This window comes from Zonotrichia albicollis, chromosome 8 (genome assembly GCF_047830755.1).
Source record: "Zonotrichia albicollis isolate bZonAlb1 chromosome 8, bZonAlb1.hap1, whole genome shotgun sequence".
Lineage (NCBI taxonomy): Eukaryota > Metazoa > Chordata > Aves > Passeriformes > Passerellidae > Zonotrichia > Zonotrichia albicollis.
The window spans coordinates 24,687,163-24,703,687 of NC_133826.1; the positions used below are offsets into that span (position 1 = coordinate 24,687,163).

General features: G+C 41.6%; 1 protein-coding gene across 5 annotated transcripts in view; it reads right to left on the reverse strand.

The window, feature by feature from the left end:
• The window catches only part of TPR (translocated promoter region, nuclear basket protein), a 33,432-nt gene extending 16,934 nt beyond the window's left edge, over positions 1 to 16,498 (reverse strand). For all 5 annotated transcript variants that reach the window (XM_074546296.1, XM_074546295.1, XM_026793451.2 and 2 more), the window contains exons 1-25: positions 16,311 to 16,498; positions 14,274 to 14,378; positions 13,787 to 13,860; positions 12,636 to 12,732; positions 12,306 to 12,409; positions 11,544 to 11,708; positions 11,221 to 11,313; positions 11,020 to 11,100; positions 9,876 to 9,963; positions 9,262 to 9,402; positions 8,394 to 8,485; positions 7,452 to 7,649; positions 6,842 to 6,949; positions 6,112 to 6,338; positions 4,885 to 5,048; positions 4,665 to 4,804; positions 4,426 to 4,574; positions 4,009 to 4,171; positions 3,615 to 3,749; positions 2,828 to 2,968; positions 2,501 to 2,669; positions 1,867 to 2,033; positions 1,504 to 1,656; positions 868 to 984; positions 9 to 212 (exon numbers count right to left, since the gene is read on the reverse strand). In XM_074546296.1, coding sequence (XP_074402397.1) covers positions 9 to 212; positions 868 to 984; positions 1,504 to 1,656; positions 1,867 to 2,033; positions 2,501 to 2,669; positions 2,828 to 2,968; positions 3,615 to 3,749; positions 4,009 to 4,171; positions 4,426 to 4,574; positions 4,665 to 4,804; positions 4,885 to 5,048; positions 6,112 to 6,338; positions 6,842 to 6,949; positions 7,452 to 7,649; positions 8,394 to 8,485; positions 9,262 to 9,402; positions 9,876 to 9,963; positions 11,020 to 11,100; positions 11,221 to 11,313; positions 11,544 to 11,708; positions 12,306 to 12,409; positions 12,636 to 12,732; positions 13,787 to 13,860; positions 14,274 to 14,378; positions 16,311 to 16,461 — 3,426 coding nt within the window. In that variant the 5' untranslated portion in view covers positions 16,462 to 16,498. The remainder of the gene's footprint in view (positions 1 to 8; positions 213 to 867; positions 985 to 1,503; positions 1,657 to 1,866; positions 2,034 to 2,500; positions 2,670 to 2,827; positions 2,969 to 3,614; positions 3,750 to 4,008; positions 4,172 to 4,425; positions 4,575 to 4,664; positions 4,805 to 4,884; positions 5,049 to 6,111; positions 6,339 to 6,841; positions 6,950 to 7,451; positions 7,650 to 8,393; positions 8,486 to 9,261; positions 9,403 to 9,875; positions 9,964 to 11,019; positions 11,101 to 11,220; positions 11,314 to 11,543; positions 11,709 to 12,305; positions 12,410 to 12,635; positions 12,733 to 13,786; positions 13,861 to 14,273; positions 14,379 to 16,310) is intronic.
• Between the last annotated feature and the right edge of the window lie 27 nt (positions 16,499 to 16,525).

A 16,525-nucleotide genomic window follows, 5' to 3' on the forward strand; every position in this document is an offset into this window, starting at 1 on the left:
CATCACACCTTGATCATTCTCTCTCTCTCTTCCCAGGAGGCTTTGGATTCCAAGAGCTCAGACTCTGCTTTCTGAGCAGCCTCCTCCAGCTGCTGCCTCACCGCTGCATTCTTGGCAACTTGCTCTTTGATAGCCTGTAGTGCCTCCACATCAGCAGCATGAAGCATCAACTCCCGCTCATATTTGTTCTGAGCTTCAGAAGCCATCATTGCCTGCACAAAACCAGAATAAGTAACTCTGCTACCCTTATTTTGTGTGTTTGATCTGTACAAAGAGACAAAATCAAGTGACCACAAAGCAAAAAGAAAACCACTGCCCAAAATCCCAGCTATTCTCAAGCACAGGAAACATGGAAAAGCCCATTCTACTACATTTGGGGTTGGATTAAACAGCCCAAAGTTTTCTTATATCCTTGAAACCAATTACTGCTGCTGGAATTCTCATCTGCAGAAAAATAAATTCCCTTTAAAAAATAGTTGGTAACAAGAAAATCTTACCAGCTGCTGCTAAATATCCCACTGCCCCACAGTCATAAAAGATGACAATTATCTTTTGGGTTAGAAAAATACTTTCCCCATTGTCTTGTTGGGAGCATTTTCAGTCCCCGCCTCAGAGCATGAAGGCAGCAATTCATTAAAATCAGTTAATTACATTTCCAAGCCAATCTTTTTACATAATGAAACAGACCTTAGAAACAGAAATCTATTGCATTCAATAAGCAGCTGCTCCCAAAATAGAAAATGTGCTCTCCCAGCATTTTTCCCGCCTCCAGCAGTCCCTGAGTAACAAGTTTAGTTTTGAGTTCAACTGAAAGCTAACAGGAATTCTGCTGACCCTGGCTAAAATAGGCAAACACCACAAACTTACTTGCTCCTGGCAGTCCCTCCTGGCCTGCTGTTCATTATTCAGAGCTGTGCTGGCTCTCTGAAGAGCTTCCTGAACTTCTGACTGCACAGCTGACAGACTCTTCTTCAGTTCTGAAAGCTGCAGTGGCAGGGGAACAACAAAGAAAGAACAAAGCCAGGACTGAGTGGCAAAGTATTTGCAGAGTACTGAACACAGTTATTTGTAATGGTGAATATTTTATTACTTATAGATTAAAATTAATATTAAAATATACATACTTTCTATATTTTGACTTATTAATATACAGAGGTCTTTCCCAGTAAAAATATAATCCTTTACTTTCAGAGTTGGACCTGCAGTAATTCTAGTTACAGTCATTTTGTTTCCTTCTGAAACCTCTCACAAAGGCTGCTACTTTATGTTTTCCTGCTCAAAGTTCAGGCAGAGAGGGACAGCTTTAAACACACAATCACTACAATACTGAACTGACACTATCAATATACAGCTTGTGTTTGGAAACCTCTCACAAATTCAGGCAGTCTGTGTACACTCCGAAAGACTGGTTCAGGGCACTGCTGTAGTGTGACACCCAATTGAAGCTGAGCCAGCTTTGTGAAAGCTCATTCCTTGGGGCTCTCAGGGAGGGTCAGGGCATACCTGCTGCTCCATGTTCTCCACTGCTTTACGCTTCTCCTCCTGCAGCTCCTGTTTTTCTTTTTCTGACTCCATCAACTTCTTTTCCAGCTGTGCCTGATATTCTGAAGATTCCTTCAGACGAGCTTCAACTGTTGTACGAACTTCCTCTGTCACCTTCATTAAAATCCATCATGAGATCCATTTTTTATCCAGTTAAATACATTATTCTGATACAAAACTGGAATTTTGTTAACAATTTAAAGCCAGAATAGGTATTCTCAGCATCTAATTTAGAACAACACTGAAAATATGGAAAATCACAAGCAGTAGTGAATTTTTACTCTAAAAAACAAAGTAAATAAAAATAAGTAATTAACTACTTACTTGTTTTTCTTTATTGAGGGATTCCTCCAGGCTGAGAACCATGGCCCTGTATTGCTCCACATTACTGGAACTAGTCTTGAGCCTTTCTCTCAGGTCATTGACTTGCTCCTCAGCTTGTCTCAGATGACTTACAAGATCATCCACATCTTTAGTTGTACTAGGCTGACCTGCATTGTTAGAACACATTCATTAACTGAGATTTAACTTAGCCTTAAAACTGCTGTTCTTATGAAAACTGAAGCAATTTTTGGATAATATGATAAAAACAATTATTTTCACAAAGCTTCCCTAAATAAAACTGTAAGCCCTCACCAAAACAAGGACTTATAAAAAACACTGTTGATTATTTAAAACTATGTAGCCTAATACATTTAAGCTCCTTCAAACAATAAAAGGAATTCTTTAAGAAGTTTTGCATTATTTTTCCCCTTTGTCCAAGATTGCTTGGATGTGAAGTTTACATTAACAAATTATGCTGGTTACTATCTGCCTGAATATGTGAATGCAGTAACAAAATGATTTATTATTTAGTGTACTGTTGTCCCAATTCAAATTATTATGGACTGTGAATTTTACCATTCTGAGATGGCAATGCTTAGCATAAAGAGAAATTAACTGCAGAGGAAGATTTTACCTTTCCCTGGAGACCTTTGTGAGGACTGGGATGTGAGCTGGGCCTCAGTGTTGTTCAGCTGCTGTTTCAGCATGGCATTTTCCTTCTGGGCATTCTTCAGGAGCTCCTTTGTGTTGATGTGACGATTGGTCTCTGTCTCCAGCTGCCTCTTCAGGTCCAGGATATGAACCTGCAAGCACAGGGTTCTTCAGTTTGCAATTATTCCCAAATGGCACAGAGGCCAAGTGTGGCTCTACATGTCAGCTATGGAGAAGAACACACTGCACTCTGGCAGAAGCACCTGGGGCTTTATTTTCCTTCAAACAAGTGCAGCACATTTACACTCACCTCTTGATTCTTGGTGAGGGAATGTCTTTGTTCCACCTCACTCTCCAGTTTCTTCTTCAGCTGAGATATCTCACGTTCAAGCTTTTCTATCTGATTATTGAGTCTCTGCTTTGTTTCTGTCTCAGATCTTTCAAGTATTCCCTGAAAAAAGAGACCAATGCATTTTGTTTACAACATACCTCTCAATAATTTTCTTCTGAATTACTGCAGCACTTCATACAAAGTTGTCAAAACATTTCTCCCACCTCAAGAATAATTAAATAATAGGTAGATACAGAAAATGATGAAAAGTAGTGCTTACAATGTATGACTTAGCTTTGAAAGGTTTCATTAATGATGTTAGTACCATAAATATTATTAGAAGAATATCTACTATCTATGCAGTCTAATGCCATTGACTAAAAAACCACCAAAAGATCTACTAGAGAACAGAACTGTCACATGATAAAATCTGCATCCTTAAATACATTCTAAGTATTGTCACTACGAATTTTTTCCTTTCACTTTGTTTCATGTGTTTTGTTTCCATTTGATTGTGAAAATCCTTCTCATCAACTCAGAATTCTCAGGACCTTGCCCAGGTAAATGACAGAGTATCATAATGTAGGACAGGAGTCCCAAACTTGCTGAAATAAGTTGTTGAAGTATTTTATATCATGTTGATTTGTAACCCCAAAAAATCCATGTTAAGACTCAATCCCATGAGTCTTTAATTTGATTTTCATGGGTATTTCTTGAAAAGCCTGACAGACAGACCCATCCTGGGCATAAGAATAGCATCACATACCTGAATTGTTCTCAAGTTGGTGAGCAGCAAGTTCTGTCCTCTTTGTTCAACCAGCAGAGAGTCACGTTGCTGAGTCAGGCGCACATCTGACATCTTCAGGATATCCTTCTCTTTTTTCAAGTTTTCTGCTCTCACCTTTAAGACAACAAATTATTAAAAACTTTGTTGTCAATCCCCAACCCATCCATTGAATTTAGTATTATTTTAAAATCTGTGTGAATTAAGCCAAGAATAGTAAGAACAGAACTACTGGACATTCTGTTTTCCCTGCAAACTGAAACACCTTGGAATGTTCTTACATCTCCACTCTTCACTTGAGTCATTTCAGGACAATCATAAGGAAAACTGTTGTACTACCTTGGAACACCCTGCAGTGCCACACATTGTTACTGACCTCTGCCACTGCCAGTTTTTCATTAGCTCCCCTGAGGTCCTGAGTCATGGTGTTAATGATCTGCTCCTGCTTCTGAGTGGTCGCTGTGAGCTTCTGGGTTCTCTCGTGCAGGGAGGTGATTTCCCGGCGATAGCCTTCCACGTTATCCTGCAGCATCTCGTACCTGCCAGGGAACACAGAAAAGCAAGTCTGCCACTGTCCAGCTCAACAGGGGCATGCACACTGCTGTGGGCTTCATGGTTTTATGCTTCAGTTTGCACATACGTGCCTCACTCAACTACAGTTTCTGCTTTTGAGCCCACCAGCACTATTTCCTTTACATTCTTACACAGACTAGACAGTGTCAATGTTTAAGTGACAAATAAAATCAAGCAGCCAGAGAACATGTAAGGCAATGATATTATGTAGCTGAATTACCTTTTGGAGGCAAATTCCAGCTGTGTGGATATCTTGGCATTTTGTGACCTCAAGTCTGTGACCTGCTCCTGAAGCTTTTCATTCTGCTCATTCAGAAGCTTGTCGTTCTCTGCCTTTTCTTTTTTATAGTTCTCAAAAACTTCTTGTAACTGCAGAAAAGAACAGACATAAAAGTAAGTACCAAAAGCAAGTAAAAACAAACAGGGACAGCTTTGTGCAGTGTCTACTGAAAAATGTACCTGCTTAAGAGCAGCCTTGGCCTCCACAGTCTCCACGGACTCGGTCATAGACACTGGAGCAGGAGTTGCCATGGACTGAGGTAAATTCGGGCGCTTTGGAGTAGATGTAAGACAGATCTCCTCTGGTAACATACCTGAAGCTACAGGAAGGTAAAGAGAGTTTTAAAGCAACACTTCTGCTTGCCACAGCAGATCACACAGCCCCTGCAGCCTGGGTTACCTTGCAGAGGAATGATGGCCCCTGTGGTCTGGGTGAGCAGGATGCGGAACATGTCCCGCTGGCGGATGATGGACTCCACAAGCTGCAGCTGGTGCTGCCGCGACTCCCGCAGCTGCTGCAGCTCACTGAGAGCCTCATCCAGCTGGCTCTGCAGCTCAGAGATCCTGGAACAACAACAACAGCCTTCAACATCACAGGCAGGCACGTCCAGGTATTCTGGGCCCCTTCCTTCTGCAAGGACAGTGAGGGGCTGGAGAGTGTCCAGGGAAGGGAATGGAGATGGAGAAGGCTCTGGAGCAGCTGAAGCAGCTGGGAAAGGGGCTCAGCCTGGAGAAAAGGAGGCTCAGGGGGCACCTTGTGGCTCTGCACAGCTCCCTGATAAAAGGGAGTTTTATCAGGCAATGGCGGGAAGTTGGGCAAATGGGGGAAGTTGGGCTCTGCACCCAGGGAACAGGGACAGGGGGAGAGGGAATAGCCTCAAGCTGTACCAAAAGGAGGTTCCAGTTGAACATTAAGAAGAATTTTTTCACAGAAGGAGCTGTTAAGCATTGGAAAGGGCTGCCCAGGGAGGTGGTGGAGTCCCCATCCCTGGAGGTGTCCAAGGAAGGCCTGGACGTGGCACTCAGTGCTCTGGGCTGGTGACATCTGGGGCATAGCTTGGACTTGATCCTGGACATCTTTCCCAAACTTAATGATTCTGTGAACCTATGACAAATCCTGCAAATTTCCAGGAGACAGGCCTTTGGGCTGCCATTTGCAGATGAAAAAGAAAGCAGGCCTCTTTCATGAACAGCAGAATTCTATTCAAGTGAATAACTTCAAAAATATCAGTAGCATGAGCAGAGAGTCAGGCTAAGAACCTTTCATAAAGAATTCACACCTGTAGTCTTTACAGTAGTGATTTAGATATGTGCACATGCAGTCTTGTGTTCAGCTAACAGGAATAAAAACTTATCTTTTTGAAAAACAGCTCTGTTGTGTGAAATCAGTCACTAGAAGACTGACAATTACTTTTACTTCAGGTTTTGATGACAGGACCTATTATAAAGTTATAAAGCTATTTTAATAGAAACCTGAAGGTCCTGTAGCTTAATAAGAACTTGCTTCTACAAGTTACATAGCTGCTGCACACAACTAATAACAATCAGAAGTAAAAAACTAAAAATGCTTGAATGAATCCCTGTTACTAGTTAGTACAAAGTTAATGAAAAGGAAGAGGTGACCTACTTAGATGATGTTGTTTCTTGCTCCTCTTTTTCTCTTGCCTCCCCCAGCTCCCGAAGAGCCACCAGGAGACGCTGATTCTGCTGCTGAAGCTCTTGGATATTTCTGTAGGACACCAGGTGTTGAGTGATCACTTCAGAAGAGCTGCTGATGTCAGCAGAGCTCACTGCTTCATCACGAATCACGTGGTTGCCTCTGGCTTCTTCCAGTTCCATTAACAGCACACAGATCTGAAAGAGAACGGTCCTTGTGTAAGGCCTGCACAGACTCTAAAGTTTTCTCTGAAAAACAACATGTTAGGAATAAAGGACTTGGAAATTAAGGGGTTTTCCATAAAAAGTGCAAACAATTATAATCAATAAATCCTTGTAAGACAATTATGTGACAGAAAAAATAGCTTGACAAAAGGCAACAAATTGAAAGCACATAAACTGTTCAGTTCTGCGAACAGATCACAGGACAGTCCAATCTAACAAAAAAATTATATAGATGAGTTTTCCAGGTCATATGCTTAACAATATTATCCTAAAGCAGCACCACTTCTATCCAGCTAAACTTATTCCAGTTTTGAAAGCTGTCCTGAGGACATGCTTTAATGACACTAAGGTACTCAGGACAACCAAAGTCTTCTTAACTGTGGCTGAATGCAACTTGCAAGTAAACATCTGAAATGCAGCAGCACATGAATACACAACTACAACAGCCCATTTAACCACAGCAAAGTTTCCTGTACCTGCTGGGAGAGATCCTTCACTCGCACCTCCAGTCTCTGGCTCTCCCTCTCGAAGAAGGAGGCGTGTTTGTTGGCCTGGTCGGCGCTGTCCTGCAGGCGATGGATCTCCTGCAAGCACACCAACAGGAGTAAACATCACACCTCAACTGGACACATTCCTTTCCAGAGAGATAACAGCATGTGCAGACATGCCTGGGGAACCAAACTTCTCCTTAAAGTTACACACCCAAGGTTAAACTCCAGGTGTTCTGGAATCAAAAGCCATGTTCTTTTGTAATGTACTGGTGCATGCTTTAAAACCAGTGGGAAGAGAGCACTTAAGTCCAATTTTATGTCAAATAAATACTATACTTTGTTTAAAGTGAACCTACTCTCTCAGAAAATCAGAGACTGTAAATCACCACTACAAAAAAACTAAAAAATACATTGGTTCTGTAAAATACTTTGTGCAGTTCCAGAAATCACAAGCCAGAAAGTCCAACACATCCTTCCCCATAATAAAAGTTGACTGAAAGATCTACTTCATACACTTACAACAGCAATTAGGTTTAAAGATTTTTAAGTTAATTTGTTTTCCAGAATGATACATGCTCTTTTATTTTATACCAACCTTCATAGCTTGTTCAAGCTTTGCAGACAGACTCGCAACAGCTTTTTGGGAACGCTCAAATTCTTCACGCTGACGTTTTAAGATTGGGGCTTTGGCTTCTACTTCCTGCACTATTTCATCCAAATATTTATTGATTCTCCTATTCTCCAGCTTCTCCATATGCAACTGATCCTGAGTTTCTACATAGGCATTGTACAGCTGCAACAAAAAGGTTTTGGTTTGGTTTTGATATGCTTGTACAGATCTCTTTAAAAAGAACCACTGGTAATGATACAGTTCATACCTTAAAGCACTGCAATTTTATACAACTGAACTAGGTAATTCAGAAGAAAAAGCTGGACTTTTAAAATATGATTATAGGACTCATATTGTAGAAAAGAAGTTACACATATTAATTTTAAAATGGCAAACTGTATAGTGCAACTGTCTGCAATAAAAGAAGTCTATGTAAAAGGTGTAAGTTTAAAGCAAATTTAAGACAACAGAAATATAAAAACCAGTAACACAGCATAAAGGAATTTAATGGCTGGACAAAACAATCAGTAACAAATAATAACAACACAAATTGCATAAACAGAAGTATGAAAGCCCCTAGAACCTGTATGAGCTATAGTTAATTGTTTGCAAGTTTAGGCACAGCAGTACAAATTAAAACACTATGTAAGTAAGCAATAAAAGGCTGCTCCTGCCAAAAATGCATATAGAAAGTAAGTTTATATTAACAAAACCCACCTATATTTCTGAATTTGACCTACTAAAGAAAACCCGTAAGGCATGTTGAAAAAGATCTCAGTAACTTCGCAAGAGAAGTCTGCCTCAAGTAAGACTTCCTTGCCTTCATCAGGCATGATCGCAAACCCAAAGAGTGCCCCAAGGCTGAACCTTTCTGTTCTCACAGTGTCATCCAAGGGCTTTGCTGCTGGAGAGGTTGTGCTCACTCACCTCAGTTAACTTCATGCCAGGCTTGACCACTTTGGCCACTGCTGCAGCAGTAGGAGACATGGCTGCCAGCTCCTCCTCAGACAGGATGGCTCCTGGAGACACAACCCCACAATTACCATCCAAAAACTGCAATAATCCCCACCAGAAACTCTCATACTTGACTGGCTTTATTTGAATTGCCAAAAAGATATTGCTACTAAGACTCCTAAAATTTAAATAATTTCAGAACATGAGCAGTTGAAATAGCTGGAGCAAAGCTTAACCTCAGGTTTTTTAGCACATTGTCAGAGGTTTGGAGCAGCAGAGCACTGGTTTATTTTCATTAAATTAACACAGGGATAGAGCAAATGTACTCCATGCCTTTGTTCCTTCCTGCTCTCTATCCTTTAGAAACTATGGATATGTAGCAAACAACAAAAAAGACAGAGCTAAAACAGTGAATACTGAGCAAAATTAAATGTTAAACAGAAATTTAAGGACAAGAGGTTTATTCACTGCTGCTTTTTTATTAAAGAGGAAAATAAGACTAGTTTATCATCTCCACTTCCCTTTCCAAAAAACTATTAAAAGCAGGTTGATTCAGCCTTGAAGAAAAATTTCCCCTCCATTTTCTTTGAAAAAAATAACAGATTAACAAAAGAACTTCAAAAAACTATGACAGAAATGCACTTTCTGCTGAGGGGAGCACATTTATATACATATATAAGCATATATAGATATATGAAAAAGCTTCTAAAATTAATTATTAGACATTACCGAAGATAACATTAGATTAATGCAGTTGGTTCTTAGAGAAATTCAGCACAATATCCTTGAAAGAACATAAAAGCCCAAGAGTTTCTGTATTTCAGGTGCCAGCTGATCCCACCTTTGCGCTTCGTAGCCGACAGTAAATCATTGGCATTCTCCAGCTCCTTCTCCAGCTTACTGATCTTCTCTCTCAGCTCCTTCTCCATGGTGACTTTTGACTCCTCCACCTCAGCCAAATGTTCCTGGGCTGCTTTATTAGCTAAAATTCAATCAGACAAGCAGGTTATGTGTTGTGATTTATTTTTATTTTAAAAGTATCAGAATTTAGCTGTGTACCTTAAATTTTACTTTATATGATCTGGAGAAGTTCATGCTGATAAGAAAACTCAGCATGAGAAAAGCATGAACCACTGTCTATCAAGTTTGCTTAGAAAGGGGCAAAAATATGAACTGTCCTTAGCAGTGAAAAGGAACTTAAACTAAAAAGCTAAAGTGAAGACATATCTTGCAAGATTATCAAAATCCATAGTAAAATTCCAGGTGTATTTGAAAATAGTTCCCCAACCATCAGTAAATTCAGCTAGTCAGGTACAGTTTTTGTTACAAAGGGACTGGTATTTCCATCACCCCAAAAGCCCAATGAAATTCCTTTCAGGAACACAAACCCCCTGTTTTTCAGAGCATCAAGGTACTCCAAGGAGCCCAACTGCTCTCCTCCCTTTGCCAGCTTACCTTCCCCTGCTTCCTTCAGGAGCTTGTGCAGCTCTTCCACTGCTCCTGTCAGCTCATTGCTCTTTGCCTCTGAGTCATCAGCAGCACTCTGAAGAAAGCATTTTAGCTCACCTTTAGTACACAGCAACAGCAGCCCCATGTTTACAAGAAAGCCTAAACTGACCACAAATCATGAACACAGTTTTCTGTAAAAAATGCTGAAAGAGTCACCCAGCTGGTCAGTCCTTTCCATGTGGATTGACTCACTTTGATGCAAACTGCTTTAGAGTAAGAAGCATCAGACACTGATTTGATGTGGCAATTCCCAATACAATCTGTTTAGCTGTTTACAGCATAAAGGAATTTAATGGCTGAACAAAACAATCAGTAATCAAACAAACAATCAGCTGTTTACAGCTGGTGTTGGCTCTTTCCTTCTTCTGACTAAAGAAAACTGGAATTTTCAGTACTCTATTTCAAAAAGTCTGAAAAATAGTATTTTTAGGGACTCATATAACAGTTTATGCTTCTTTGCTTACAGCTTGAGATGTCCCAAATGCAAAAGCTGTACAATGGTTATTTGGTGTTTGTGCAAGACAGTTCACAAAGCAGAGCTCAGTAACCTGTGCACTAAAATATGCAGACCAAAGAGCAAGCAGTTATACGTTTCGCTGAGTTACATGGTATTTTTCACTCTTTGAGCAAACAGAACAAATATTATTTGTTTAGATGCTGTGTCTTTGACACAGTACAGGACATTCAGCTGGATCCTAACCAAGTCACCAACACTTTGCAGTGTTCATAAATGAACTTCTAACTCAGAAAAATCTCTTGCACAGTCATACTTTCCACATAAACGTTTTCCTTCCAACAGATCCTAAGACATTACCACATTTTTACAACATGAAGCCTCAAAATAGTTAGCATAAAATTACTATTTCAACCCCAGTTTTGCTTATTCTCCAAGATAATCTAAACAATGTAAGAGTCTAAATGCTGACTAAAACAGCAGCAAAGAAGACAATGTTTTGCATGTTTCACAAAGTCATGCGATGGAAGTCAGCCTTTCCACATCCAAATTTTGTGGGGGAAAAAAACTCCAAATTGGCTTGCATTATGTAAGATTCAGACCCTACTAGAGTTATAATGTAATTAACAAACTCACCTTATACAAGTTGGATAATTTCATGTGGGCATTCAGTTCATTGTGGAATCTCTCTTCCATGCTTGTCTGCTGCTCTTTTGCCTGGCGAATGAAAGAGGAGACAGGGTAGGAGAGGATTCTACTATTTCTATTTCACTCATTTTATTGTTTGATTTGTAGGAGCAGCTGCAATGCCACTTAACATATTTCAAGCTGTCTCACCTCCTTCAGTTTATTCAAAAGTTCTTCAACATGCTTCTGGAGGTTTTCATTGGACTGTTTCAAGCTGTTCACCTGCTCCTCCATTCTGGAAACCTATTCAGAGAAGAAATAAGGACACTATGTAAGACTTTTAGCTCCTAGTCCAGTTTATTTTGGAAAATACTTGTCTCACTGTTTTTAACTTAAAAATAAAAACAAACACAAAAGTTGCTGGAAGAGCATACAGGGCCACTCAAATACAGTCATTAAAGTACTGGCTTTGTTTAACACTGTTAATCAGGTGGTATAATTTCTAAGAAATGACAACTCAGTAATTACATTACCTCCTCCTTTTTGTTCTCCAGACTGCATTTGAGCTCCAGGATTTCATTGCCTTTCTCCCTGGCAGTATGGAGCAGCTCATCTGTTTTAGCTTTCAGCTCAGCATTCAGCCATGTGTTCTGGTTCTGCAGCAGTTCCTTCTCTTGCTCCAGCCTTTTCTCCCGGTACTGAAAAGAGAATTGCACAGTGTGAGTGAGTGGCTCCACAGCAAATAAAGCAGCCAACTAAAATACTCTGATTAGAGAAGGAGTAGCAGAAATGTACTCTAATTTGGTAAATACAGGCAGTGCTCCTCATTACACTGGCAGTAAGTTACAACTATCAAGCAATGAGAAATTCCTGCCATTTGAGTTAGTTTCCTCCAAGATTAGTAGTTTTTTAGAAAAAAATTAATTATGATATTGAGATTTTTGTCCCTTCCTCCTCTCTTTATGGAGTTTATTCTGCCCACAAAATAATGGTACAGGTTTACAGCTAATTATTTTTCACCTTTCTACCTCCCTTCATGGAGCTGAAGCCTTTCCAAGCAGTCCTTCCTTTCACTGCCACCAAGAGTCCTGGACATGCTTGCCCAGCCTGATATCCCCTGTCTTCCAGAAATACAGATCTCACTTCTAGTCACAGCCACCAATTTTATAATACAAGAATTTGCTATAAATAACAGGCACTCACTTGACCTACTTTCCAAGGAATCATAACAAAATGGTGATTACATCACACACAAACAAGCAGAACACACACTGTGCTTACAAAGCCCTCCTCACCTTCATGGAAACATCTGATGTTTGAAGCTCATCCAATTTCAGCTGAAGCTTTGCCTTTTCTGTGTTGGCCTCTGTGAGCTTTTCATTTAAACGTTTAACATCCTCTGGAAGAGGGAAATCAGTGTTAGAAAAACCTGTTGTGTAACAGCTTTAATTACTAAATTGTAAAGAATGACAACAGGCAAGACACTTTGTATGTAATTGCATGTTAGGCACTAAGATACTGCATAAGGCACATTTTTAAATGGAGAAAAACAAGCACCAAAGTGGTGTCTTTGTGCAATGACTGTGTTATTTCCTGGTATTTATGGACTGTGCTCCTGGCTGTACCATTTAAATGTTCAACTTCCTGAGATCGCCTTTCAGTGGTTCGGACCAAGTCTCTCTTCTCAGCTTCCAGTTCTTCCTTCTCCCGCATTAACTGGCTCTGAAATAGATTGCAGAAGGAAATAAATAAATGTGATCAGCTCTCTGGAACTGTTTATAACCTCTGCTTATGCTCAGAACCTCAGAACCTTTATAACCTGCTTTAGCTCAACAGTGAGCTAAACCTCAGTGAGCTACCCCAGCCAACTGAACACTGGGGTAAGAGGCTTAGAGTGGGCATGGAAATCACAATGGAGCTGTTCAAAACTGCATTTCATTTTAATATTCTTGGAAAGACAGTTGTAATAGTCAAGAATTTCCTGAAACAGCTTTGTTTGATTAAATAAAAGGGGTAACAGAGTAAACAAGGAATGACAGTGCAATTTACATGCAGCAATATAAATAATGGACCAATGTAAACATCCAAACAATGCAATTTGCATGCACCAATACAAACAACCAAACAATGCAATTTACATGCACCAATATAAAAATCAAAACAAAGCCAACAACCTTGGATCATTTACAGCCTACACTGTCTCTCAAGGTATCACTACACTTGAGGATGCCCTCAAGGTATCACTACAAAGCACCTCAGTCAGGCTCAGGTAAGTTCCTTTGGGAGAACAATGAGATCCATCTCTCATCATGGAAAAATCAATCTAATAAACTTGTTTTAGCTTCCTGCTCCAAAATTACTGTTCTGCTGGATCTGCCAGCTCATCCGGCAACCCAGTGACTTTTGGGCATAACACAATAAAAACTGTGCCAGAGAGTGGGAAAGGATGGGGAAAACTAGAAGTTTTCTTTATACCTTTGACAAAATTTTGGGAGTTTGGGTTAAAGTCACTTCACAACAGGTTTCAGCTGGAAGGGAAGAATCCATCCAAACTGGAACAAAAGACCTGCTCACCTGTCATTCAGTTTGCTAAAACACCACCTTTTTAAAAGTTCCTGCAATTTTCCTGCACACACATCCCCATGGACATGTAAGCATCTCCCTGAGCATATAGTGGTGCTGATCCTGATATTCTCCACTGAGACCTGAGTGCACTCTGTGCTGCAAAGGGCCAGGGAGCCCCAGGATGGCAGCCCCTGGCCAGCCCCAGCAGTACCTGCACGGCTGCGTTCCGGTCCTGGGCAGCCTCGAGCTCCTTGTTCTTCTCATTGAGCACCTTCAGCTGCTCATCTGGGGAGAAGGAACAGCAGTGAGAGAACTCCACTAGGATGTGACAGAACCCACCCTCCTAGTGCAACAGAGCCACAATTTCCCTGACAAACACTTTTAACACAAGAGAGAGAATGCCAGACCCTGCCCTGGATGGACCAGGGGCACTGAGGCAGATGAAGGCACTGCTTAGAGCAGAAGCAGCTTTTTTGAGGATCCAAACACAGCCCCCTGCACTGCTACTACCCAGCAAGGGGCTTTTCTGCCATGAGAACAACAGATGCCATTAATCTTGGAACACACCACCAAAACGCATCTCTAGAAATGCAGCAGATGGAAGTTCAGCTCCTGAGCAAACACTGAGGCAGTGCCCACAACCCTGGGCTGGAGAATGTCCTGCCCAACACTTAGGGATGTTACACAGTTCCACTTACGAAGCTTTTTGAGCTCCTCCCGTAGAGTTTGACATTCCTGAGTCTCATTTACAAGTCTTTCCTGGCTCTGAGCCAGTCGCTTTTCCACTTCAAAGTACTGTTGCTCTGCAAATGAACAAAGTCATCTCAGTTTCACATCATCATCATAAACATTTTTTTCCTTCTCACCTTTACCAAGGAGCATTCTAAAAAGAATATATAAAAATAATAAGACTGTAAGAGAATTTGAAGGAAAGAAAAAAAAAAAAAAAAACCTCAACATTTTTGAAGGCAAAAACCTGCATTTCCACATTGAGTGAACACTGTTTAAAACTCTGTGCCAGCAAGACAAGTGCTGTGTTTCCAGAAATTGTGATATGTTTCAGCCTGCTCTAGAGGAAAGTGTCCCTGCTGATGGCAGGGGTTAGAAAGAGATGAGCTTTAAGGTCCCTTCCAACCCAAATCACTCCACGATTCTGTGAAATTGTCCATCAAGAAAGAGCCTAATTAATCTAAATAGTTCTTTAACATTTTTGATGTAAGTAGAGATGTTGTATCAGCCCAAATATGCAGTGTGAGCTCATCAGCTTAAAACTTCTTTTATTTCTGAAGTATTTCTATACATTCAAAGTAAAATCCACATATCCCCAGGTATCAAGGGATTTGATCTAGGGAATCTTTTAATGAAGACTTCTTAAAATTAATTCCTGGGCTCTATTCCCTTAGCAGCAAAAAAGGAAAGAATTAGATGTGAATTTTTGTGATCTAAAACAGTAACTGTGTCATGGAGCTTCAGTGTAAAATACTCAGTAAAATTATAATTAATCCCACTCATGGGAAGGACGGGCTTCTAACGAAGCACTGAGGGATGTCTGTTTGTCTTCCTCTTTTCATACATTACAATTTCAAACAATGCTGCTCCTCTTGGCGCACACAAGAAGAATGGATCTGGAAGAGAGCAACTTGCTAAAATCTGTGGGTTACCTTAACTTACACTACACTTCAGTAATACATTACCAAGATGTCTACTATGAGAGAGACTGAAAAACTGAAAGGTAGAAGTATGAAGTAAGAGAAGTATGAAGTATCAGAAGTATGTCACATCCTCTACAAATTAACTCAGTCACAACCTCACACTCCCATCCCTGCTCTCTGCAGGTGTTACTGTTCTGTGATCAACTCATCTCCAAATCAATAGAAAAATATCAGGGCCATTTTACAGAATGGAATTTAACAGTAAAGTATAAACCTAAAGCTGTTTGAGAGCTGTGTGAACAAAGCTGTATTTCTGCTCCACAACGAGGACCAAAGCAGACTGAAGCACAGAACTGTTTGGGTTGGAAGAGACACCTAAGATCAGAGTCCAACCATGGTGGCCCAGCCCTGCCAAGGCCACCACTGACCCATGTCCCCAAATGCTACATCCACATGGCTTTAAAATCCATCCAGGGGTGGGGATTCCACGCCTGCCCTGAGCAGCTGTGCCAGGGATGGACAGCCTCTTCAGTAAAGGATTTTTTCCCCATTATCAAACCTGAACCTTCCCTGATGCAACTAGAGGCCGTTCCCTCTCCTCCTGTCCCTGTCCCTGGGAGCAGAGCCCGACCCCCCGGCCGTCCCCTCCCGTCAGGAGCTGTGCAGAGCCACAAGGTCCCCCTGAGCCTCCTTTGCTCCAGGCTGAGCCCCTTCCCAGCTCCCTCAGCCACTCCTCCTCAGACCTGTGCGTATCAATGGTCGTTAAAAACCTGGCCAAAAGCTGTTCTTTAAGACCATTTCGAATGCAGTTTTAACCCTGAACGTCCCTTAGCAAGAGGGGAAAAAAAAAAAAACAACCAGCCGCAAGAGGAAAAAAAATAAAGGAAAAAAAAATATATACTCCAGGAGACAAAATGAGACAAACACCGCTCAGGTTCCACTGCAGGCCCGTTCCCAGCCCCCTCCCGGCCTCACAGCGCCCAAGATACCCCCGAGAGCCTGTGGAATACAGAACCGCGTTCCGCGCTCTGCCCGCGCTGCCTCCCCCAGCACCGGGACCGTGGGCCCGCCGGCCGCGCTCACCGCTGTCCACTTTGAAGCGCTCATGGCGGGCCCGCAGCCCATCGATCTCGCCCTGCTGGTCGCCCAGGAAGCGCTCTAGCTTGCCCTGCACGGCGCGGGGCAGCTTGGCGAGCTCGGCCCGCTCCAGGAGCTGCTGCAGCACGGCCGCCATGGCTCCGGCACAGCGCCGCCCGCCGCCGGCCGCGCTTCCGCTTCCGCCACGGCCGCGCCATCAT